Here is a 26,521-nt window from a genome sequence, read left to right on the forward strand (position 1 = left end):
AAGTGTAGAGAGAGAGAGAGTTGAGGAGGGAGTTTGCTAGATCTTGGGTGATTATGACTTCAAAGTGTGTTTGCAAAGTTTTTGTTGTAGCCAGGGGGTCTTGTAGATGAGTAGGAAGCTGTGCGAGGTTGAGGGTGAGAGTTGGATTTTACCATGAGGGATTCGTAGTCTGTGGTGTTGGTTGAGGTGTCCTTAATTATTAGTGGGAATTGGTGTTTGTGTAGTATCGCAAGTCCTCCACCCCTTTGCGATCTCTTCCAGACAGTAAGGTTGTAGACGGGTGAGAAGGACTCATGCAAAATGGACTCGTAATCATCAGCAAACTAGGGGCCTAGTCTGGTCTGACTACTTTTTTTGCTATTTCTTGTTTGTTAGTTCCATCTGGGCTTTTACTCTGTTGTTTTAACTAGGTTTAGGTCCTTTGTTTGTTTTGCCTTTGGCCGGTTTCAGCCATGAAGCCCGCCCAGGCTTCAGTGTGTCTGGAAAGGCAGGAAGTGACGGAGGAGCCCAAAACCTCACTGACCTTTGTTTGTAGGCACGCCTGACTGAAACCAGTTCCAACTGGGCTGATGGCTGCCCTAGAGGATAGCCCCCCCCTATGTGATTGACAGCGGTAGGGCTGTGAATGAATGGGATTTTGAATAAAAGCAGAGGCTTCTGGGACTACAGGCAGAGTCGAACACTGGAATATCATACCTGATGAAGCGGACAAGCAGAGATGCTAGCAGCACATTACAGGACTGCGGAAGCATCAGTGAAGCCTTGCAGCTGTGCTGGCCCCATTTTCATTTCAACAGGGAAGATCCGTGAAGGACGACTTCCTCCCTTGGGCTGGTGGGACCAACTAACCTAGAGACCTGCTCATTTTGGCTCATCCCCCGACTTGCTGCAACTTTCCTATGCTGCAGAATCCCAATGCCTGGGGGTCCCTGAACATTATTGAGTGCATCGTTGTTGGGAAAGATTTCCTTAGTCTTGCGATTTTGTTACTATCCTGTAGTACCTTATCACTTGTGGTAACTTTTTATCATTTTACAATGCATCTTACAATGCAGTACAATGGGGTCCACTTTTTGTTTTGCCCTAGACTAACACTCAAAGGACTTTTGGTTACTCTAGGTATGCTAAATGGACACACTGGTGGCAGCAGTGACTTTTTACCATTTTTTTATGCTTTTCGTTTTAGCCTTAATGCGTTTACTGGCTACTAAACGCATTAAGGCTAAAACGAAAACCATAAACCGTGAAAACTACTAACCGTGGCTAGTGACCAAACATGGCCATGCCACAAGGTTTTTGGCTTGGCCTTTGGTCATCTCGTCATTTAGCAAAAAAAAAGGATGATGGCTGGAAGGTTTAGTATAAATCTTAACCTCTGGCATTGCTCTATGCAACCCTAGAGACCATCGTTCTTCACCTGCCAAGCCATTACAAATGGGGAAAAACCATATGCAAATCAGGCTTGGTCCCACCCAAAAAGGGGCAGTTCAGCCCGAACTGCTTGGTCACATCCCTTCTGCATGAGACCACAAGCATCCCCAAACATGTTTCGGCTTTGTTGGGCCTCATCAATGAGGAGAAGCTTGGGTCTCTAGGCTCAGCAGGCACGGGATGCACGTCTGACCAAACCCTTCCCAGTCAGGGTGACTTATGCAAAACAAAAGAGGTGATGGCTGGAAGGTTAGAATGAATCTTAACCTCTGGCCTTGCTCTGGGCAACCCTCCAGACCATTGTTCTTCGCTACACCAAGCCATTACAAAAGGGGAAAAACCATATGCAAATCAGGCTTGGTCCCATCCCAAAAGGGGAAGACCAGCCTGAACATCTTATCTTTCAGCCTTCTCCTGGCCTGTGAGGCCAGGAAAATCCTTATATGGACTTCCATTGCCCGGGAAAGCAGAGGCTTTTGGCAGTCTACTGGAGGGGCTATGTGTGTTTTTGCTGGCAGGATGTTTGCTGGGACTGTCTGGTCCCAATCCACAAACTGGTTTTAGTGTGTCCTGCGTGAGAGGCATGAGTGTTCCTGCCAGTGGTCCTGATTGGACCACTGCTGGGGTGTGTGTGGGGGCTAGTTCTACTATTGGCCAGTGGGAGTTTCAGCTCTTACCTGGCTTTTGGGTTAAGAAGAGGACCCTTGCACCCACTCTAGAGAGATCCTGGAGAAACCCAAAGGAGCCAAGACCTGTCCAGCTGTGAGACCAGTGAGGAGACCCATGACCTGTCTGAAGGAGGCCTGGCAACCATCTTTTGATGCTGTCCTGGAAGAGCCCTGTCTTGCTGTCGATCTGCAGCAGTTGGAGTGGAGGGAACATCCATTCCCGACTTCTGCCCGGAACCCTGAGAAGAGCCTTTGGAAGTGTCCCGGGACCGTGCCTGACCAGCTCTGAGTTTGGGCTATCATGCTTCCTGAAATTGCAATTCCGATTTGAGGCCTGGAACTTTGGGGGTCCTCAGCTTGTCCTGCAAGACTTACCTCAGCGGAATTTCAGAGTCCTAGAGTCAAGGGGGCCCGAGATAGGAGGGAAAGTCTGACTGTGACAAGTGAGGTCCTTTGCATCGCTGTGCTGCAGTGACCATCCAAAACAGCTTACCTGCACTGAGTCTAGTCCTCAGAGGGGTCCTGCATCATGCTTTTCTGCATTCCTCGGAGAGTCCTTGCACCAGCGAAAGACACTGACCAGAGATCAGCTGGAACCTGCAACCCCTGCGAATCAAGTCATGAGGTTGATGGCGGGAAAAGCAACCTAAGACCTTCTTACATTGACCTGCCAAGTCTTGGGAAGAATGGGAGTACGGGGGTAAGTTACAGAGGTTCCTACCTGCCCTTAAACTCCCTTTAAAAGTTTTCCTAACTTCAATAAAACTTTTACTATACTTTGGTTTTACTGTAGCTTGCTAGTGCAAGCATTCTGAACATTGGGGACATTTCTATTAGTTAGAATACACCAGGCCTCATTACGAGGTAGGTGGTAAGGGATTACCGGCACCGGTAAGGACACCGGTGCCGGTAATCCCTTACCACCCTATTCCGAGGTCCCTTAGCGGGTCCCTTCCTTAATGCCTGGTTTTACCAGGCGTCATGGATGGGACCCGTTAAGGGACTTCAGAGCTAATAACGGTACCGCAAATTGCGGTACCATTATTAGCTCCATCCCCATTCCCATTGAGCCCTATGGGGGCTCGAATGGGAATGGGGAATGGTTCCCGGAATGGGGATTTACCGGGTCCTCCAAGGTTGGAATGACCCGGTAAGTCCCTATTTCTGGAACCCGGACCCGGAATGCAGTAAGGGGGTAGCCATGGTGCTAATAGCACCATGGCTACCTCCTACCTTGTAATGAGGCCCACTGACCTCTAACTCTTGAAACTTCATTGGACCCCGGAGACCCTACCTTTATTGTCCCTGCATCACAAACTGTATCAGAACTTTCCTGAACTTTTGGGGCATAAGGCTTCAGACAACTTAGGGAAGGACTTTTTGAAGTTAGGGTTACCTCTCTGTGGCCCTGTAGTAGATAACCTATTCTGCGCTTTCTTTTACAGAGGTTTGATTTGTCTTATGCCCTACATCAGTGACTGTATATATGTAATCTATTGTTAGTGTTGTGTGATACTTCTACCTGTTAGTAGTAATTTTTCACAGTGATATTTGACCAGGAATAATTAACTGTATTTCTATACATACTGGCTAAGTGTAATGTGTGATTCCCAGTGTGTGCACTCATTGTGGACCATTTACAAGCTCACCATCTCTTGAGCCTAGACCCTTGTCACTGCTACCTTGAACTGGTTTGGCTACAGCTCCCCAGAGTTGTCGTCACAATATAGGTTGGCCTTCTATACATCTGTCCAACAGACCAGAGTATAGAAAATCAGTCCTAACACTCATCTTCCAGAGAATGAATCAGGCCAAAACTCTGTGAGCACCTTCAAGGAACTCCAGAAGCAGGAATTCCTCGTCCAGAATCCCCTCACCAGCGTCCAGGACCGAGGAAACTACACCCAGAGAGAATCGTTTCTCTTTGGCCCTGAGAAAAAGGACCAAAGCCACAAGGAGCCATTCAATTGTGTGGATACCATTCATGCCAAGTCCCTCTCCAGAGTGCTGCTGCAGAAGCCCCCCAGACCAAGGGGAGTTAACTGCTGCTTTGCATGTGCATTCTGTATAAAAACACCCCAATGCAGTTATTATCTCCTAAACGCTAAAAGTTAAGGTCCTGTGAAAAACAATGGTTATTCAAATGAACCATCACGTACAAAGAGCTACCCCTCACATCTTCATGCAGGAAAAGTAGAAAAAAGCTGCTTACCTGGTAATCGGGACATTTGTATTCCGAGAAAAGCACAAACAAAGCACCAGTTAGCTACCAAAATCTATGATTTCTTTCAAAACAATTGAAATATGTCACACAGATTTTGTTTTTTAACATAGTCCTTATTTTCATTTACAAATTTACAATGAGGAGGGGTGGGTGCGGAGGCCCTGGCTGAGGGATCAGAGCCATTAAGGTGAAGACGGCCCCATAAAATGTACCAAAAAGCTATTATTACCCACAGCCTTCCTTCAGAGCGATAATAGTTTTTTAAGGACATCTGGTGCCATGCACACTTCCCCTAAAAAAAACTACAAACCAAAATGGCCCCTTCCAGAAATAGGAACAGGTGACACCAGACATATATCTCATCCTGCACAAGGGGGCAGTGTGTGCCCGGGAGCAGTCTATCCTCGAGTTGCACAATAGTTCAGTGTTTAGTTTATGACAGAACTGCTCTGATTATTCAAGTGTGAGTGTTTGGGCTATCAAGAGCAGAGCTCATCCTATTGCATGTTACAGATGTGTTGGGTAGCTGTGTGTTAGACAGGGCAGTTACTCCTTAGGAGCACATGTGTTCATGGAAAGCTGCGCTATTATTTGTTGTTCTCTTTTTATCCTAGGCTGGACGCCATGATGTTTTTCCGAGGAATGTTCCTTGCGTGGGCTTGTGGTCTCATGCCTTTCCTCCTCAGCCGAGCAGTTCATGTTCAGTACTCCGAAGGCACGGCTGAACGGTGCAGGACGGTAGATTTTGTTCCTGGTCACAACTTGGGAGGGGAAGGGTTCGACATCACAACCATGCAGAGAAAAGCTGCATACGTCATAGACATGGAGAGCTTTCTGACCAGCAATGGGACTTGCACTCTCTGCAAGAATTCGCAGTTCGGCAACCAAGAGCAGAAATTGCCACTGAACATGGTGGACTGGCGTGTGGAGGTCAGCTGCTCCCTCGAGGTTGCCAGCACAGTCCACGAGTCCAGCCTGTCCTTTGCCAACTCTACCAGCAGCAACATCGAGAATGACTGGCGCCTCGGACTCGAGGTGATGCCCACGCCGGGATTGTCGGTCGGCTTGGTGACAGCTGGCTCACATTCAAAGCTTTCTGAGTTTGCCATGGAGCGCAGCACGAGAGACAAGTACAGCTACTCCAGCCAAGAGGTGTTCTGCAAACTCTACAGGTGAATATGTCAAGATATAAAATATCTTTAACACCAAGTCTCCAAGATGGAGGTATCACACTAAAGCGATATCCATAACCATGGCACTTGGCCACTTCTTGGTTCATACATCCCCCCTTACTTTTCTGGTAACCATGTATTACTACCAATACCTGCAACATAACCGTTTTAGCATGATAACAAATGTCCAGGGCCAGCTTATTTTTTGTGGCTTAAAAGGCTGCACGTTTATTACATGCACACCAATCAAACTATATTCAGTTCTACTTCCTGATTGTCAGCACTGGAAAATCACACTTTGGTTAAACTAATACTCCTTGGTTCAAAACATTATATTTGCAATAAAAAATACTTTTCTCCTCATGCAGCGAACAGCCGACTAAATCAAAATGTTCGTACTTGCCCCTCGAAGCAATCATCTCCATATTTCATTAGGCCAAAGCTCCCCAACCGAAAGTCTCATTGGTCTGCCTACCCTTGCAGAAGATCCTGGGCTGGAGGATCGATGTTCCTGACGGGGAAGCTGAGCTTTACTCCTTTATTAAAGCCTCCTGGCTGCTGGACTTCCGAGGGAGGCCCACAAACCCCTCCTGGTTACTGCCAAGCTCACGACACAGGGCCTCATTACACGGTAGGCGGTAACCATGGCGCGATTAGCGCCATGGTTGCCGCCGGTACCGTACCGAGTCCGCCGTGGTGAATGGCGGAATTACTGCCACATTCCAAAGTGTGTGGGGGTGGTAATTCCCCATTCACCATGGCACTTCCCCATTCCTATTTGAGCCCCCATAGGGCTCAATGGGAATGGGGAAGGCAGCAATTACAGTACCGCAAATTGCGGTACCGTAATTGCCTCCAAGGTCCCTTTGCAGGCCCGTTCCTTAACGGCTGGTAAAACCAGCCGTTGAGGTCGGGCACCGCAAAGGGACCTCGTAGTAAGGCGGTAAGGGTTTACCGGTACCGGTACCCTTCCCGGTAACGGTAAACCCTTACCGCATTCCGTGCAATGAGGCCCACAGTCTTTTAAGTCCAACTGGTTGTTTGCATATGGCCATGTCACAGAGGAGTCCACGCCCTTCTTTGGCTCCCCTATGATGCTCCATATCACAACTCCACCAACTTGATAGTTAACTTCCATTAAATAAAATCCATGCCCTTCTTGGAAAGGTGCACCCCATCTTCTTCATAATACTCTGGTGTCTGTAAGTTAATCAGCCCATAGCGTATCTGTGTGGAACCCATTTCCTTGCAAAACTGTGCCATCACTTTCTTCAGTTGTTTTGGGGATTTTCTGACTGCCTGGTGTGAAACCGACCCTCTCCATACTATTCTCTGTATTATTTCCGACCATAAAATCTCTGTCCCCCGGGCGGGCCCCCAGGTTCTGCAAAATTCCCAGCATGCCTCTTAATAGCATCCCCCTCCCTTGGCTGGTTCGGTCATTGCCCACTAGGTGTACTATCAGCACCTCCGGTTTGCCATGCATCTGTGACAAAGTGTCAAGACACTCCTCCAGTTGCGCCCATCTCATACCTGGTTTTCCCCACCACTGGACCTTGAATGCTTGTGCCGTGATTTCCTCTCTCGGGCCTGTCCATTTCGGTTTGGCCCTCATCACAAACGAGTGGGAAACCACCCAAACTGATCTTATGTTCCTCCTCGCTCCGGTGAAGGGAGGCACAATATTCAAACCTTGTTCAGCCTCACATACATCTTATAACAATCCTTTTCCAACCTGCCACTCTCTTAATCAACTCTGGACACATGCTCACCCCACTGCTGATCTGTTTCTATACATCCTTTCTATAAATCCGATGTGATTTTGATATCAAATCATTTAGATATCACATTTTTTGATCTTGATATTAACAAACGGATATAATTTTTATATCAATTTGTCTGGTGATAGAATAGCCTGGAAGAAATGCCAGAGATAGTGCATGCCAGATTTTATATCAATTAGATGATTTTTAATAAACCTTACATCCACCACCAAGCATGACAACTCACGCTTCTTAAATAGCCTAAGGGCCAGAGGGCCGGTGGTCGAAGTGGGCGGGAGCTGTCGGGAGCGGTGCTCCTCTACTTCTTTTAATTACGCTTTACCGTTCCTATACTTCTATTTTAAAAAAAAAACCATTCCGGAATGGTTTCATTTTCAAATAAAAGTGTAGGAATAAGTTGAAGCTTGCACTTTCAATGCAATGCACTGGACGTTCCCTTAAACAACAGGCACATGTGTTCTGGGGTTTGTATCGTGCATGGGAGGGGGCGTGGTGATGGTGTTTGTGGGGAGCGGTGTAGGCCAGTAGGTTGTATAGTTCCACTACTTATTTTCGTACACTTCGACCACTGCAGATGGCATGATGCCCTGTGATTGGTAATGGCTTGAGCTATGTACATGCTATCAGAGAAGAAAGCCACGCTCCTATTTTGCAACTCCTTCTGCCACACTGTCAAAGGGTATCCAGTGATTTTACCAAAAACACTTTTTTCAATTGATTTTTTACCGAAACAAAATCGATCGAGAAAACATTGATTAAAAGAAAATACATATATGGGAGTGGGGTAAGGGGTTAAACCAGTGGGGAGGGGTTAGGGTGGAGTTAAAAACATAGGGAAACAGGCGGGTTGGGAGGAGGAACCCCCCAAATAAATTAAAATGAAAAGTTCTGTGTTTTTTCTGATGGATTTGTTCGGTAAAAAATCCTTTGAAACAAATGTTTTCGGTAAAATCACATAAAACCTGTCAAAGCTACTACAGTGGGGAACAGTTTAAGGAATGTTAGGTTTCACACAAAGCTCACACAAGACCACTGTACCACTCAATGTGCCATGCACCACTTTGTACCCAGAATCACCCCAAAGCCCAGGCTCCCGTCTGCATCCATAAAAGCCCCAGTGTGCTGTTTTATACCTACACAGGCATACCCACGACCCATCAAAGTCTGCCAAAAATGCCACTCACACCCTCAAGTCATCTTTCACCTCCAGCGACAGTCTTGTTTGATGGTGCTTCTCTCTCAAGTCCCTCATTGTGTACCGATATATAGGGAGTTCCTTACCCCACTTAAGAGAGCCCACACATACCCTTTGTTTAGGATCCAAATACACCCCACTTATGACTCAGTGCCTCAGAAGCGGTGCTGCTTGATCTAGATATTGAAAAAAATCGATATAATTTTTATATCAATTTTTTTTATTTTTATATAAAAAAGTGACATAATTTAGATATCATTTTTTTAAAATGTTGATATACAAATGTCTAACATTTTTATATAAACTTTTTTATTTTGATATAAAAAAACATTTGATATCACATTTCTAATCACATTTTTAAATTTTGATATAAAAAGTGATATCCAAAACATTTAATTTGATATAAAAAAATCTGATATTTTAATATTTAAAAAATCTGAAAACCAAAATGTTTGATATAAAAAACAAATTTTATATCAAATTTTAAAAAAGTTTATATAACATATTTTTTATATCAAACCTTTTTTGATATCAAAGCAAATTTTTTATAGCAATTTTTTATTTTTTTATTTTAAATATAGAAATAATATAACATGTATATAAATGTATTCAAAGGCTTATCAAAGGCCAGCTTTACATAACATCATGACGTCATACCATCACAGCCACAACCCACTCCCACGTCATAAAATCATCACCAACATCTCGCCGGCTAACTCCTCACAACTCACTATGCCCTCGACCAAACAACAGCGCACATGCGCTCTCCCACATTACAAAACATTTTAATATAAACTTTATATTAAAATCATTTTAATATAAACTTTATAGCAAACTGATATACATGATACCCTTTTCATATCAAAACATATCAAAACACACTTCCTATAAAAATATACATTTTGATATCAAACATTTTTTATATTAAAATTCATATAAAAAGCCTATCAAAAGGGGGCGGGACTAAAGACACAAAGGGCGTTCCCACCTGTCAAAATGTACTTGAAGAGAAAAGGGTGTCCCATCTACTACTAGGGCATGCAAGCGGCAGTCAACAAAGGGAGAGAGCTGATTAGCATGCAGTTGGAACAGTATGATAGGGCCACAAAGTATGTGTTACTAGATGACGAGAAAACTGGCTTTTTTAGGCAAAGAAGAAACCTAAGTATATACATACACATGGGTCTCAATTGACCCTCACTTGGAGCATCGGGCCAACTTTTTTCTCTCCTTATCTGTGAAAAAAATGACCATTTATACAAAAAATATTTGGAGTTCCTGGGTACTATGGCGGGGAGGTTATGAAGGGATTTAGAGTACGAAGTTGTTTTAAACTATTCCAGATGTGATTGATGTTTGCAGGGTTAATTCGAAAGAGATATGGTTACAGACTTCATAATAGTTTTGCCATGGGCTGCGCAGGCGCCAAAGGATGCCAAGAAGACTGACATAGAGATTCTTTTGGATGTAGTAGTAGGCAGTGATTATTATCAGCAAAACGCACCAAGAACATCGTATTCAAACATTGCAATTTCACGTTATTCACAATTTAGCTAGGTGGTCCATTTCAATCTGCAATCCCACAGTGTGTGTCATGGGGAGTGGGTCTGGATCCCTGAAATGCCCTCGGGACTCTGGACCTGAACCGAATGCTTCCTGATCCCAGTTCCCAGGCCCAAAGCCTTCCAGTGAGTGACTCTTTGTCCACTTCAATGGCTGACTCCAAGCAGTAGGCCCCCACAGGGGTAAAATACCATCTTATTAGACCACCACCAACAGCCACAGGGACCTAGACAAACCGGCCCGAGCACTCCACCATCCCATGCCACATTAATGAATGCCAACATGTCCTGTAAGAACATCCTTGATCTCTGCTCCCACAGGTGCACTCCGTCTTGGTGGAACATGTCAGAGTCTTTCAAGAAGTCCATGGTCCACTCTGAAGTGCCAGTGGCTAGATGACAACTGGGCCAACTTGCAAGCCGAAACATTCTGAGGGAGTAGACACCCCCCTTTGTCCCAGCATTCTGAGGTATTCTCTGGGACCACACAGTGATAGCCCCAGAACAAAACATACAGAAAAGGCCAAAACCAAGTCCTGTCTTAACTCCTTTCACCCCAAAGACAAGTTGTTGCCCCAAATTTGGAGGATCACCAGATCAGGGTGAGGCAGATAGCGTCTGCTTTTCTCTCCGACCACGTCTGCCCTCAACTGATGCACTCAGAAGCCATTGATGCTGATCCACTATACCTACACATCTCTGCTAAAGCCAATACCACCAGGACCTTGCTCTTGCACCAGCTGGAAGGCTCTTCTGGCAAACAAATGCCCCACAAACTATGCCACTTGTTGCATTGCCATGTCCTAAATACAAGAATAAAAACAACTTGTTATCGACCAAACCGAGATCACAATGCCTCCAGGCAATCTGTCCTGCCTGGTATGTATATTACTGCCGCAACCCTCCTCCCCGCATTAGATCTAACTCAACAGATGAGAAACATAGCGTCTGAACGCATTGCATTTCCACCTCCGCACGCCAATATCTGACTATCACCAAACCCCAGTCCAGCTGCCATAGTAGCTGCCCCAATCATGAATGAATGAGAAGCAAACCATGCTCCACTGCGTACAGCCCTTCCAGCATGCAGTAAAACACTCTCTTGAACTGAAATCAGGAGAGACTGAGAATGTCCCGGTGCACCCACAGTGGCACCTGTTTCTCCCCTCATTCCACTATGTAGTCAGTCCAGTCTGTCCTTAGGATCCTAAGCCAACACTAGAACGATCCGGGCCCCTCTCCCTTCTTTATCAGTCTTGGATCTCCTCACCCACAGGTGCACTACTGCATTTCCTACCAGCTTCACTTTGCTCCTTGCGATACCCCCTGTCACGACCCATATAAAAAAAAACCCTGGCCACACCAAACAAACTCAGGCATCCTTTGCTGAAGCCCTCTTGGGGCCAGTCCTGGCGCTGTTGGCGCCAGGCTCATACTTCGTGAGGACTTGTGTTTTGGGACTACTTTATTTCCAGTGCCAGCCAACATGGAGGCACCCACATAGCATGGTTCCCTTGGAACCAAGCTATGCGGTATAGTGTTTTGGGTGTGGTAGCCTAGGAACTACTTTACATGGACTACTTTTCTGAAGCTATTTAAACCACACCCGACTTGAAGGACACGCTTCGTGTTACTTTGCATTCCTGCAACGTGACGCTCATCGTGTTCAGCTGCACCTGCGAACCTCGTAAGAACAGCATCTGAAAAACAAAAGGACATCGTTAATAGCAGCAGCTTACCTGTGATTCCACCGCTAGCTGCCCTCCGCTCCTGCAAACAGCATCCAAGGAACAGCGAGCCTCTCGGACCGCCGGATCTGGAAAAAGGAGAGAAACAGGACATTTTACAATTGTGCCGGCAGCTTACCTCACGAGTTGCCCATCGACCAGCATCGCCTTGGGACTTCTTGCTCCGGGTGAGCACCGCAACCTACGGGAACAAAAGAAAACAGGTTAGCAAAGGCAAGGCATCATAGCTCTGCGCATAGCGCCTACTTACTGCATCAAGGTGCTCTCGAAGCACCATCCCCTATCGGCGAGTCCCAACTCAGCCAACGTTCCACAGTGAACTTCCGCGCACCTAAGGAGAGAGAAAAGACATTACTTAAACCCAAGAAAGGCAAACAAGTATAACAGTAATAAGACCTACCGGAAAGACTCTAAAGGGCCTGCATCAGTGAAGTAACTAGATCGCACTCGCCCACAAAGGACAATGCACCCCTGCCAAGAAGGCAGGGCGGAGAGCACGCCAAAACCCATAACAAGGTGAGGAAAGGTCCAGGGAGGGGCTGCGGGCATACGGGATGTTGGGAGGCTCTTACCCCAGTTGCCCAGTCTTGAACATTACCCACCTGTATTCCAGGCAGAACTTCTCTGCTGATCATACCTGGGAGTGGCTGAGAAGAATACCAGAGTCCCCACAGCTGGGTGGCGTCCCCGTGGATACCAGGTGAGCGTAACACCCACCCCCCCATGTGTCACATTTACTGGCAAGCCCCAATTCCCTGATATGGAATGTGGCATAAAATGCTCTGACTAAAGCCTTCTTGAAACGTGGAAGTTTGTACCCATCCCAGCATTTCCCTGTGATTTCCCCCACTACATGCTACCATTTTCCTGTACCCTGGCCTTTCCCCTGTACCTTACCCCACTATGACAGCGCCTTCCTGACTGCAAAATCACTGGATGGGCTGACCTCACCTACCAGGCCGGCAAAGAACCTAACCCTGACACATGTTGCCTAGTTTAAGCTACGGAAACCCTTTGTGAATGCAAAGTCCCCAGATATCGCAACATGGTTTCCCCGCATACCATGGGACATTGCCCTTTGCCATGCAGAATATATGAAAGTCTCTGAAGGCCCCCTCATAAGCCAATTTATTTTTACCCGCCCAGGACCCCATGATCAATAGAGAGAGTGCTGAACACCAAGCCTCCACAGTCACTGGAAAGGGGTCTCCTGCTCTGCTGCCTCCGTGTGCCATCCGCTGAATAACTCTAAAAATGAGAAAGAATCAGCAGCATTATTTTGAATCCCAATGACATGATTTGTTCTAAACCTTACATCCACCACCAAGCATGACAACAGACGCTTCTTAAATAGCCTAAGGGCCAGAGGGCATGATGCCATTTGATTGGTAATGGCTTGGGCCATGTACATGCTATCACAGTAGAAAACCACGCTTCTCTTTTGCAACTCCTTCTGCCACACTGTCAAAGGGTATCCAGTGATTTTACCGAAAACATTTTTTTCAGATGATTTTTTACCGAAACAAAATCTATTGAAAAAACATTGATTAAAAAAATACATATACGGGGGTGGGATAAGGGGTTAAACCGGTGGGGAGGGGGTTAGGGTGGGGTTAAAAACATAGGGAAACAGAGGGTTGGGGGGAAACCCACAAATGAATTAAAATAAAAAAGTCAATGTTTTTTCCGATGGATTTTTTCGGTAAAAAATCCTTTGAAACAAATGTTTTCGGTAAAATCACATAGAACCTGTCAAAGCTACTACAGTGGGGAACAGTTTAAGGAATGTTAGGTTTCGCACAAAGCCCACACGAGACCACTCTACCAGCCAATGCGCCATGCACCACTTTGTACCCAGAATCACCCCAAAGCCCAGGCTCCCGGCTCCATCTGTAAAAGCCCCAGTGTGGTCTTTTATACCTACACAGTTGGCCAAACGCATGACCCATCAAAGTCTGCCAAAAATGCCAATCACACCCTCAAGTCATCTTTCACCTCCAGCGACAGTCTCGTTTGATGGTGCTTCTCCCGCAAGTCCCTCATTGTGTACCAATATATAGGGAGACCACACTTAACATAGGGAGTTCCTTCCCCCACTTAAGAGAGCCCACAACATACCCTTTGTATAGGATCCAAATACGCCCCACTTTTGACTCATGTAGTGCCCTGTGGACCCCTCCCTCTGTGCCAACAATGAGCCAAGATCCAGGATGGTGTCCAGTATAGTTACAATGAAGTTTTGTTTATGTTACACACTCCACCTTCTTTGAGGCATAAAACTTCAACTCAAACTACTTTCTCCTTTTTGTTTCAGGTACAGGGAACACAGGCTGCATAAACTGTTCAAAGCTCCTGAGCCACAAACCCCTTTGGTATCAAACTGAAATATTAATGACACAGCACATTACTAAAGCATAAGCCTTAGCCTTTCTTGAAGCGGTTTAGTTTTAAAACGCAGGCACACTTTTTTTAATGTAAATTACATAATACATGGGGTTTCTCAGCACACTCGCAAATGCTTGCGGTTCTGAAAACACAGATTTTTAAAGATATGTGTGATAAATAGCACCCTGTTTCCTTGTCACCCAAAAGCAGTACACATTAGTTCTGCTCTCAGGGTCACTCACTCACTCTCATAAGTAAGTGTATATTGTTCAATGGAAATTTCACTAGTTTCACTTTGAAAAGCACTTCTCCCCCACCACCGAAAACCTGGGCATCAATTACATGCAGCACCCCTCTGTTCAAAACCCAGGTCTAGGGAGTGGCGACAGTTTAGACACTTTGTTTTTGGGCCAAGGGCACCCCTTTGTTAAATATAATGTTGAAATAGTGGTGGCAATTGGGATTTTAGTTTTGTGCCTACCCATCTTTTTGTTTAAATACAATGTTTAAAGAGTGGTGAGAGTTGGGAATTTTCATTTTGGGATGAGGATACCTTTTGTTTAAAAACAAGTTTTGAAAAGGGGTATCAGTTGGGAATTTCATTTGACAAACAGTACCTTTCTATTTCAAAGGTAAGGTTTGGGAAGGATGTCAATTATACATTTCGTTTTTGTGGCAGGGACACCCCAGTTTCTTTAGGTGACTATAACATTATTCCTGCTAGGAGAGAAGGTTGAAGTTTCAAACTCTTCCAAGCTCCCCGTGGGAGTTAATTACATTAATATATAGTCAAAAATGCTAAGGTCTACACAATTTGTCCCCAACCCACTATGATGGGAAGATATTGAGGCAGGCAGATTCCCCACACAGTTGCTTTTAAATGGATCAGTTCAACTTACATACATGGGACCTCTGTTGTGGGGCTCTCAGAGTAGACAGCAAGGCCCCTATTTGGGCAGCTCAGGGTCTGGTCACTTCAGTCAGAGAACGTCACCAGCTTCCCTCCCTGATCAGGCTTCCCCTTAAGGATCAAGGCCTAGTCAGCTGTTGACTTCCCCAGTTTCTCTCTCCCAGGCAAGGTGTATGGCCTCTCAATGCTAAGGCCTCTCCACCCAAGATTCTTTCAGGCAGCTGTCTCAAGATACCCCAGGGGCAGTTCTCCTTCAAGATGGCAGCTCTCCTTCCCCACAATGGTTATTAGGCAGGATCTTGCCTGTTCTGCTCCCTCTGTCCTTCTGCAAGGGCTGTGTAAGCCACACCCCAGAAATCCTGAGATCAGGAGGTGTTAACTTATTAGTTCTACATTTTCATTGGACATTTAATCTCTTCTCCTCCCCAAGCTCCAACTCCTTTCTCCCTGATAGGCCCTTAGATTTCTAAGTGGAATTGATACAAAGGATGCATCCGCCCACCAAAGTTGTCATTTAAACTTTTCAGACTTCTCACCCAAAAAGTCCCAACATGTCAACTATGTTTAATTTCCATTTACCTGCAACAATGTATATATATCTAAACTCTGCAAATCATGACGGACCGGGTGTCATGACTTCTGTGTTTGCACCATGTTGCATGCCCACTTGGTGGTTTTTCATCAATTACATGAAAACTTTACCAGTGGTCATCATCAAAAATACCTTGCGTACATCTGTAAAGCAAATGAGACCATCAGACACGGAGTAAGGTAAAAACAATGTTTTATTTTCACTCGAGTTGGCTCAGGTTCAACCACAACCCGTATCTCAGGGAGAGTAGTGAAGTGAGCAATTCACAGAAGAGAAATCTCCTCTTTTATACATATTGGCTTACTGAAGCTGTCAGTTGAGTAGACAGTTTATGATTTCCTGTAATGTACACAATTTCTGAAAAACATACATTTGTCAGTTCTTTGCACAAACATTCTGACCTTGCTAGATAACAGACAATTTCCAGAAGAGGAGGCGTTTCCACTCCTCCGATCTTTGTTTGCGCGAAAAAAGGTTACTCTGCAGCTGGAGCTATAGTTTGTTAAAATAATCCTTTCCTGTCTGCTCACAGAACTGTTTCAAAGAATAAGGGGGTTTTAGTTGTAAATCCTTCACACAACATGCAGGGGGTTTCAGGCATAAATCCTTGGTACATATACATACACCGCTTCTCACGCAGTTAGCAACTGTAGACGTCAGATGCTTTTCCTGTCCTGTCTCATGTCTCTGGCCTTTGGTTATGATGACGAAATTTAAACAAACATGCATTTTGCATTTTGCAGAAACCAGCATGTCTTAGGAGCAACATGTTGTTATGAAACAAATTTGCTTCATGCTTAAAGGAACAGCTAGCAAGAGTACATGTAGTCGGATTTATGAACAAAATGGAGTAGCTTAAGGCAAACCTGAATATGTACATTTTCACAATCAAACTTCACGACCAGTTATGTGATACACTTAGCCACCATTGTCCAGAGTTTCAGCTTCTTCCCACTTTCTGGGGAGCAGTGGCCACCTTTTAGCTTGGTACATGAGTTCTAAAATTCTGATTTTTATGCGAGCTACCCCCACAGAACCACCTTAAAATAACCTTTTATATGACACCATTCGCAAGTCTGTAAGAATAACCGTTCACTCATTAAGAAATAAAATAACATTTCCAATGTAAGTCTATGGCCCCATGATTAACATATAGAACATTTAGTTTCACATTCCAGCCTCCATTTCATGAGTTTCATTTCCTTGAAACCAAGTGGTTCAAAGTCTGTTGGGCTGCAATTTAGACATAGGGCCTCATTAGGACCCTGGCAGAATGGGTTTGATGGTGCCGGTAAAGGTGCCGGCGCTGTTAAACCCATGCCACCCTATTATGAGGTCCCCTTGCGGGACCTGCTCTGGATGTCTGGTCAGACCAGACATCCTTTGCGGGTCCAGCGAAGGGACTAGCATGTTAACAAGGGCCCGTCATTAACGGGCCCGTTGTTAACATGCTCCCCATTCCCACTGAGCCCTATGGGGGCTCAAATGGGAATGGGGATGGTTTGGGTCCGGGTTCACTGAATGGGGAAATACTGGGCCCTCCAAAGTCAGAATGGCCTAGTATTTCCCCATTCAGGGACCACGGACCCGGACCCAAGTTTGGAGGCCCAAAGTCTGCTATTAATGCATTAGCTCTCCTCTGTCCATGGCTAATGGTCATTTGTATGACTCCTGCCAGAGACCAAGCCCTTCAGATCATTTGATACTTCCTCAAGGGTTCTGCATAGTAATAGGCTCAGGAATCAAAACTCAAAGCCATCTGTTTCCTGGGCCCACCAAAGCCTTTCTTACTTCACCTGCTAAAAAATTGCTGGTTCACTCTATGACGTGTATTTTGCATGAGAAGCCTATTATTAATTGTAGTACATTGCATATTGCCGTCACACACCAACTCTTTTCCCTGATATTTGTATTTTATTGCAGTACCATTTTTCTTCATGTCTGCAAATGTACATTTAAGGCCCTTTACATAGAGTTCGTTTCTGGGCTGGTGAATGGCACATTTCCCATGGATAATGAGCCTTTCATTTGTTTGTGCCAGATACAAGTGAAATGCTGCTGTTGTCTCCCAGCCAACACAGTGATGTGCCTTGTCCATGTTACAATGCTCCCTGTGTCAACTGCAGAAATACCTGAATTTCAATTTGTTAGGCGCATTTAACAGTATTGAAGTTTTAAGGCAGGCTTTTCTTTCACCAGTGGGCCTAGCCATAAGAACTTGCATTTCACAATAAGGCCTTACCTGGCCTTGCAGTTATATGTGTTTGGGCTGTGATTAAACCCCACAATTGCCCCTTCAATTGATCTGGTGAAAGGCCTCCCCACTGCCCCACTAATCTTTGCAGCTGGCCCAAGGTCACCTTCCGGGCCCACAGGCAAAGGTCAATTGAAACCTGAAATGCCTGGACCTTTTCACCTGGCAACCAACATACCACTCCCAGAGAATCAATCTCGACCCCCAGAAATGTCAGCCTCATTGTGGGGCTTTCAGTCTTATCCATCGCTCTACGGACACCCAAACCCCATGCAACTTGCTGGGAGGTCCAAAGAGATTGTGCACAGTCACCCACCCCAGCTAGTAACCCACTTCAAGAATGTGCTACACAATACCAAACACATAATTTACATGCACTTGTCAAAGTAGTGCTGTTCATCGGCCTGGAAACACAAAAAACTATAGTCGTGCGGGTGCACAGGTAACAGCCGAAAGGTGGGCTCAATGTCAGCGTTCACCATCAGTGCCGCTCTTCAACAGTTCTAACGCTTTGTCAAAAGATCCGTATTGCACCACACGTAAACTGGCATCATTGACCGAGGACCCCCTCGGAAAGGAAAGGCTTGTGGATGAGTCTAAACTGCCCCTCTTCCTTTTTTAAGCGCTACATAGCACCTGCCATTCACCTCTGTCTAGTGGCCTCTGGGATTCCCATGCCAGCGCTCCCTATTCGACCCGCACCCTGTCGCTTCAGATCCTTCTCTTTAGCTTGTTTGAGGGATTGCACTTCTGGGTGTGCCCCAAGACCACAAAAGGAACATACATTCTTGAAATTACAATTGGGCAGAGAGCAGGCCTTACTATCGAATGCCCAAAAAGTCCCCTTACTATCAGAGGTTTGGCTACTGTTCTGAATGGCCTGCCCTGTCCTGGAGGTCCCTGCCCAGATCTCCCCACCATCACCTGTTTAATGGGAGTGCAGTTAAGCCAAATATGCACAGCCTTTTTGCCTCAGTCCAGCTCCCCAATCCTTACTTCTCATCCTAAACAAGCCATGCACCATGCAAACAATCTCGGTATGTAAACAAAATGACATGCTGATAAATACGCAGCTTCAGGGACAACTCATGAAATGTTTCTACCATGACTGCCAAATATCCAAAGCCCGGTTTACAATTGACTTTTCTATGGGGGCTTCCTTTTCCTTATTTTCAACCCCTTTAATCTCCTTGCCCTCCTTGGGCACAGTATTTTCGAGAAGAGAAAACCCATCTATGAATTTCTCCTTCCAAATGTTTTGCTTTATTTCCTGCGATATATCCCAGGTCAACATACCTGCTCTGCCGAGTGGGCTTGGGGGTTCGGGTGTTGCCCTTTTGTCACCACGAGCAGTCACCATTACCTCTCCCTGTGTGGTCTTCTTTGTGCTGTCTTTGCTGTCAGAGACTAGACCCGCTCCACCGTAAGCCCCTGGGATGAAGTCTCTTGTATCGCAGGGGCTGTGCCCCTGCTACTGGGAACCACGCCGGCTGCAACCATGGGCACGCCACTCCTCTATTCCCTGAAATGCCTGGACCCCTGACACTGCAGAAGGTGGTGCTCCCTGCTGACAGCCATTACCCTGTCGCCTCATCAATTGTTTACTAAGCCTGGCCAATGTGTGTCGGAGCCACCAATTGCCCACGTGGTGCGGCCCATGAGGGCGGAAACCCGGAAACCCTGGCCAAATCCCCCTTAACCCCTATGGGCACCGCAGGTGTAGACCGGTCCAGCCCCAATAAGAGGCCCTGCCTGCATCCCCTAGGCATGGCCAGCACTGTGTGACCCAGGCCCACTCCAGGAAGCTGGGGCCGGGGGAGCCCATGCCTGATCGACCCCATTAGTACCCGAGCCAGGCACCCCTAAATGGGTTGAAATAGTAGACTGGACTGCGCTCTTGCACTCAGGCCCTGATTCCTTTCAGTGCTATGGACCGCTACTACCTCCTCCTGTGCCAGAGCTTCCCCCTGCACTCTGCATTTCTAGTCTTCCTGATGATCAATCTTACCCCCTGCAATCCCTGTACTGTGTTGCTCGTTTTTTACAGTGCCCCATTTAGATGTTTTCAATGTGGGGGTAGAACATCCCTAGGAATCACAGTCTTTTGCCTGGGCCTGGGGGCTGGGAACCCCTCCGCTGGTGGCCCCCTTTACCCTGGTGTACCTGACCCATGCTCCCACTGGGGCACTGCAATTGGGAGAGTATGCTCCCCATACTTCTTTTCTGGACTAACGCCCGCAGAGCACTACATTGCCCTGAGGCATCAACTCATAGCCAAAACAGTTTAAGCCTGCCCATAAAGGGGCAGCTAAACCCAGATGACCCAGTTGACATAATGCCCACAACCAGTGATACGGTCCTCCCCCACAGATATAAAACAGGAGCAACAAGCTACGTCACCCCGATGACCCTTTCTCCCCTGCTGGACAAGTCGCACTAACATGGCAAATCCTTTCCTCTCCCGGCTCCCCCAACCACGTTCCCTGTGCCCCCTTTGCCCCAGCATCCATCGTCAGGCCGCCTCACCAAGGCCATCCCCCTCCCGCACTTACCTTTCCAGTCTCCCACACCAGGACTCTGTGCAGACAAACAAACTCCTCTTCTCCCAACCTGGGGGACTGAAGGTGGTGCAGGGTGGGCTTTAAGCAGCAGACAGACATGGCAGTTGTGCGATATGGTGGTGGGTGGGAAATTCAAGTGGCAAGAGGGGCCTGGAGAAGGGGCCTTATATGCCTCCCGTTTCTGCTGCAGCCCCCAAATGCCTACCGATTCGTCCCTCCACCTGGTGCTTCCCCATCTGGTGATCTATCTCACCTCACGGTGCGGGAACGAGGGGTGAGGGCACAAGGAGGGGACCAGGCATGCCCCTTGGCATCTCACTTCTTGGCATCTGTGCGGAATCTCAGTACGTTCTCACTTCCTTCCCCAACATATCTTCCCAGGTGAACAGGGAAAGACCATTGCTATCGGATCCTGACCCTTGGGTGGATATGCGAGGGAGCATCACCCGGCTGGAGGAGATTCGGGGATGAGGCAACCTTGGGTGCGACACAATATCCCCCATTTCCCTTTTCTGATTAATCCAATGTCCCCCAGTCCTTTGTAGGTTATTACCAGTCCCCTCCCTATCTTTTGCATGACATCTCTCAGTGAACACCACTGTGGTACTGGGACGAGGATGAGGCACACCAGAGCCATACATCACACACACAAATACGACTTTGGTACTGGAATGAGGAAGATGCAACAGAGGCGGACAACAAACTTCATAACTAAATCTGAGCAGCCTAGGTGTCGAATGCGTAATCCAGCTGGCAGGATTTTTTTTGAAAGGCCAGTGCTGGAAGCAGAAGCGGGGCGTGAAGGAAAGCAGTCGTGTGGAAGCAAGACAAGTCCAAAGAAGTTGGACAGGGATACAGAGCAAGGTGGCGCAACAAAGCTCTGCAGAGGAAAGCTTGTGCTTCCCTCTGAACTGGAGAAGCATCCAGAGAGGCTGGGGGAGAGCCAGAGGAGCACCGCCGAACGAACCCGCAGCAGAGAAGGAGCTGGCAGTGTCATGGGGGCAGTGAGGTGCATCGGCTATATCTGCGGGGTGAGAGAGAAGCTGTCCACAAAGCTGCGGAAGGACCGGCAGGACAGAGATGCTTCCCGCAGCCATGAAAAATGCGCTGCAGCTGCACACCACATGCCAGATATGCCAAGCAACATCAGTGAATCTGCCCAGGAGCCCTGGGAGCCCCAGGGCATACCGAAATGGGTTTCAAAGGGATATTTGCTATATATGAAAAGTAGATAAAGGAAAGAAAGTAATTATTTGAAATCCCTCATTTAAGTCAATTTGGGGACACTACAGGATAAGTACAACAATGGAACAATGAACAGTGTTAAAACCAGTGAAAGTATTAATACCAGTCAAGTGAATTGGCAATACACTGACATGAAAGCAAGGCTAAGAAGCAAAGCCAAGTAATCAAGAATAAGCAAATGACTTGGATGAACATTGCCAAGAGTCAATTGTGCATTGCCAAGAGTGAAGTAGATATTATTGCACATTACTGAGAGAAATGAATGGTTGAGAAAAGTAAACCTATATGCAAGAGAAACCTGGCAAAAGGGTGTCAGAGGCTGTAATCAGAAGAGTTCAAACAGTGATATATGTTTCCTAGCAGGAGAGTGTACTGGGAAGCTTATGATGGCTTGTGGGAAAAGGACTCTATACTGAGTTTCCTAGCAGGAGAGTGTACTAGGAAGCTTATGTCGGTCATTGCAAGTGAAAGCAAATATGCCAGCGAATTGTGAGAAACGAATAAACAATAAAGCTTCAAGGACAAGTGAAAATAATAAGTCAAGCCTTTTTGTAAAGCTGGAACTGTGGCAAAATACCTAAGAAGCAGATGCAAGTAAAGTGTGTCGGTTGCGTGACCTGTAACGGGTGGACCGTGTGGTCTGACAACTGCGCCTAGACCAAATACACCCACCTAAGGAAAAGCCACTTTGGGGTTGAATAATGGAAATTCTGTGCAAATTGAAATTGAGGAACTGAACTTTATAAACCAAACTGAAGAGCTGGGAAGTGCCCCAAGGAATTGTGCCATTTTGGAACATTGACAGACTTGACAGCTTGGGGGAAGTGAACTGTTTAAACCTTGGGGAAGGAAAAACCCCTTTCCATCCGAGAGCTGGAAGAAACTCTGAACTTTCATTTGACCACTTCATATTTGATGCTGACATCCCTACACATTGTATACAGTTAGTTCTGAGGACAAGTATAGGTTTTGGACACAGATGGACATTTGCTTTGGACTTGCTTACACAGACTACCATTAGCTTTATTTAGGCAGGGAAATCCCACCGTAGCATAGTGCAAGTTAGGCCGTTTTCCAACCCTCCATTTTTAGTTAATAAAAGTTTGTACTCAAAATCTTATTCAGTTGTCTGTGTGTACTTCTTGATGCCTTCACACAGCCGGACCTGCATGGCTAATCTGGCCGCCCTGCCAGGGTGCCAAACTTGTGACTGATGTTTTGCTATGACCTGATGGGTGTTTCTGGTGCTGCCTAATTTTGGCTTCCCGAGCTGACTCTATTAGTGCAGGGTGTGCTGGGAATGCTGGTGGGAGCTTTTCCTGCACATTTCCCAGCAACAATGGCTTTCATGGCTCAGAATAGGATGGTAAGGAAATTATCAATAGCACTGTAAAGCTTGGTGTGAATTTCTGTTCAAACATTTTTATTGATAATTTGAATAAATACAAAATACATAGGCATACAAAAATAGATTCGGTAAACTAATGGAATGTAAAACTAAAAACCTATAAATCAATCCTAGCATTAAATATGAGTGGCATACAAGCACAATCATAACGACCACTGATCATATTACATAGAAGACACTGATTATGCATAGTCATTTACATTACTTGATTGTAAATACAGGTCAAGACTAAAAAAGAGAGACAGGAATTCATATTGAAATGTCAAGAGGTGCCCTATGTGGGTCTAAGTAAGTGCTAACAGGATTTCAAACATTGGAGGAAGCATATCCCAATTGATTAAGCTTTTTAGTTTTAAGTATGTCAATGTCTCTTTTGATAAAGATTAGCCATGCCCACCAAGTATGTACAGAAATAGCACCAGCAGATTTCCAGCTAGATGTTACAGTTTTGATTGCTGTGGACGATAACAAATCCAAACATTTCTTGTGGTATGATTTTAGTGAGTGACAAGTATCTGGTGATTTAAGAATCATACATGCAAATTAAACAGTTCCTTGGATTGGGGGAATATCAGATATCATTTCCCAAATTATCTTTCCAGAAAGAATGAATGACGGGACAATCAAATCACACGTGCTTTAGGGTTCCTGAACCAGAGTTGCAATGCCACCAAGATGCGGAGGAAATCAGTTTCCTATTGTACAATTTGCAAGGCGTCCATAGATTAGTTTGAGATAGAGAGATGATGGACCAATTGACTTAATATTTGCCTTCCAGGTATTACTCCATGAGAACTCTACACCCACGTCTAAATCATCAACCCAAAAATTGTGTAATGAACCGTAGAATTTAAAGATAATCTCTAAGGTACTATAAACTTTAGTAGCCACATGTATATCGGCCCAACTCATCTGGGGAAAGTTTGAAAAGAGACTGTAATTGTGCACAGGACAAAGGCTTAAGTGAACCCCAGATACCGCTTACAGTAACAATGCCTTTTGAGATCAAAGAGTCCCAGGAGAGGACATGCCCTCCAATTCTGATATGAATTTCAAGTCGTTAACAATGGGAGATTGATAACTGAAGGGCTCAGCTGGTGAAAAGTAGTGGTCCCTTTTAATTAGGTGTGGTGGGGATTTCTGGTTCTTTGCACTATTGGGCATACAGATGGAGTAAAAGAAAGGGTAATCTAACCAGGAAGGTTGTTCAAGACTATTACATTTGACAATGCATACTTTAGAGAATAATTGGCATGAAATAATGACGAGTAGCTATGTATGTTAGATAGGAGATGCGGGTGAGCCATCTTGTGATTGGCATCTGTTGTCTGAAGGGGAATCCATGTGCACAGTGAAGAAGCCTAGAATTAGCGCTAGCATGGGTTCTGTGATTGACGAGTTAAGAAGTTTGGTAAATGAGGTGGGTAGTTGTGGTTAGCGACAGGTACTGTGCCAACACTGATCAGAGGGAAAATGGTTTCTCTGTTGCCGGCACACTTCTGTGTCAAAGGTACAGTGGGCAGTGGCGAAGGCAATTTTAATGCCTATTGCCCTCTGTTCTAGAATAAACAAAAGGAAAGATTTAGGGCAAACAATTCAACGAAAAAATTGCAAACTCCAGCAGAGGCACTGCTGAGAAAAACGGGACTTTACAGTAGTCACTGAAACCTCAGAAAGGCTACCTAAAAATATTAGCAAATCTGAGCAGTGTTATCCACGTTTGAGGGTTTATGTTGCTCTTTTGGCTCTGTATTCCTAATTATGGCTTTAATAAAATGCTGCTATGTCGATTTGTGCTTCTGATAAAGTCATGGCTAACAGCACTTTCTCCCGTTTCCCCGACAGGTATCGAGTACATGACTTCCCAACGCTGACCACAGTCTTCGCCAACCAGCTGAAGTTGCTTCCAAACGCATACAACTCCACGACCCAGAATCAGTACCGAAAACTCATTGACCGTTATGGCACCCATTATATTACTACAGTTTTCTTGGGAGGCAGGGTCAGGGAGGTCACAGCCCTGAGAACCTGTGAACTGACCCTTGACGAGCTCACCACCCACGAGGTGAGGGACTGCCTCGGCGTTGAGGCTTCTATCAACATCAAGGCCCTATCAGCCGAGACGGAGCATTGCAAGCAGCTTCGCGAAAAGAAGCTGTCCAACCGGAAGTTCTCTCAAAAATACAGTGATAGGAAGTCAGAGATCTTGGGGGGGAGCTTGGATGCTTATACTGACCTCTTGTTCCCCACTGAAAGCCAGGTCAGTCCGTACAAGCCCTGGGTGGAGTCTCTGAAAGCCCTACCAGATTTGATCACCTACTCCTTAGCCCCGCTACACGAGCTTGTGCCATATGGGGATCACAGGAAGGAACTGCTCAGACGGTCCATCACGGACTACGTCATAGAACGGTCCATTCAGAAAAAGTGCCCAGCCTGCCCTGGTGGGGCGGTGCCCAATGAGGAGGTGAAATGCAATTGTGTCTGCAAGTCTAGCAGCATACTCTCGGCAGACTGCTGCGCCAAAACGTGGGGCCAAGCAACGATGAGCGTAATGGTGGATAGAGGTACAGGTTTGAAGGGGGACCCGGCAGGGAACCCACCTGACCCATATGTGAAGGTGTTCTACAGTGGAATTATGCACCGCACAAACTGGGTGAAGGATAGCTCCAACCCTAAATGGGATGCAACGTTCTCCTTCGGGACTGTGACACTCCGAGAAACCGAGAAGCTGATTTTTGAAGTTTGGGATAAGGATATCACCTACGACGACCGACTGGGAAGATGTGAGGTAACAGCTGACGCTGCGCCAGGTGAAAGGGCAGGAACGTGCTATTTAAGCAACGGGAGCATGAGTTTCAGATACAGGATCGAGTGTGGGCCGCACCTCACTGGGCCTTATTGCTCTGACTACCAGCCTTCAGTGCAATGAGAAGGAGCGCGTGCTCCACCTGAAGATGAAATCCTGGTTACTTAGTTAAAACGTAATGTGTTGGAGATGTCCTAGTAGCAGTCCATAGGCTGCAAAAATAATTTACATCTAAATTGCATGTTTAAATTGCATGAAATGCGCTTCAACTTTTAGCCAATCAAGCCAAATAAATTCACGACAATTTAATCCGTCATGCAGAAGGCATCATTTTTCTTTAGATCCCAAAAGACAACATGGGCTGTCTCCACCATGATGCCTCTGGCTCCTGTTTCACCATTGGGAGCTCACATATTCTATTCAAGGCGTCATATATTTCGAATCATCCGAACTTTGGTAAGCAGATACAAATTGCTAAACTCTAAAGATATTATTATTCTGTTAAGCACACACAAAGTACCACTTAGCCACCAAAATCCATGCCTTTTACCAAAACAATTAACATATGTTGAACTA

General features: G+C 45.9%; 1 protein-coding gene across 1 annotated transcript in view; it reads left to right on the forward strand.

Annotated features, from left to right (window-relative positions):
* LOC138579989 (perforin-1-like) overlaps nt 1–26,142 on the forward strand; it is a 61,111-nt gene extending 34,969 nt beyond the window's left edge. The window contains exons 3-4 of the mRNA XM_069650219.1: nt 4,938–5,495; nt 24,985–26,142. Of these exons, the coding sequence (XP_069506320.1) occupies nt 4,938–5,495; nt 24,985–26,068 (1,642 nt within the window). The 3' untranslated portion in view covers nt 26,069–26,142. The remainder of the gene's footprint in view (nt 1–4,937; nt 5,496–24,984) is intronic.
* Nucleotides 26,143–26,521: the final 379 nt, after the last annotated feature.

The sequence above is a fragment of the Ambystoma mexicanum genome, chromosome 3p (genome assembly GCF_040938575.1).
Source record: "Ambystoma mexicanum isolate Mex_15411 chromosome 3p, UKY_AmexF1_1, whole genome shotgun sequence".
In the NCBI taxonomy this organism is placed as follows: Eukaryota; Metazoa; Chordata; class Amphibia; order Caudata; family Ambystomatidae; genus Ambystoma; species Ambystoma mexicanum.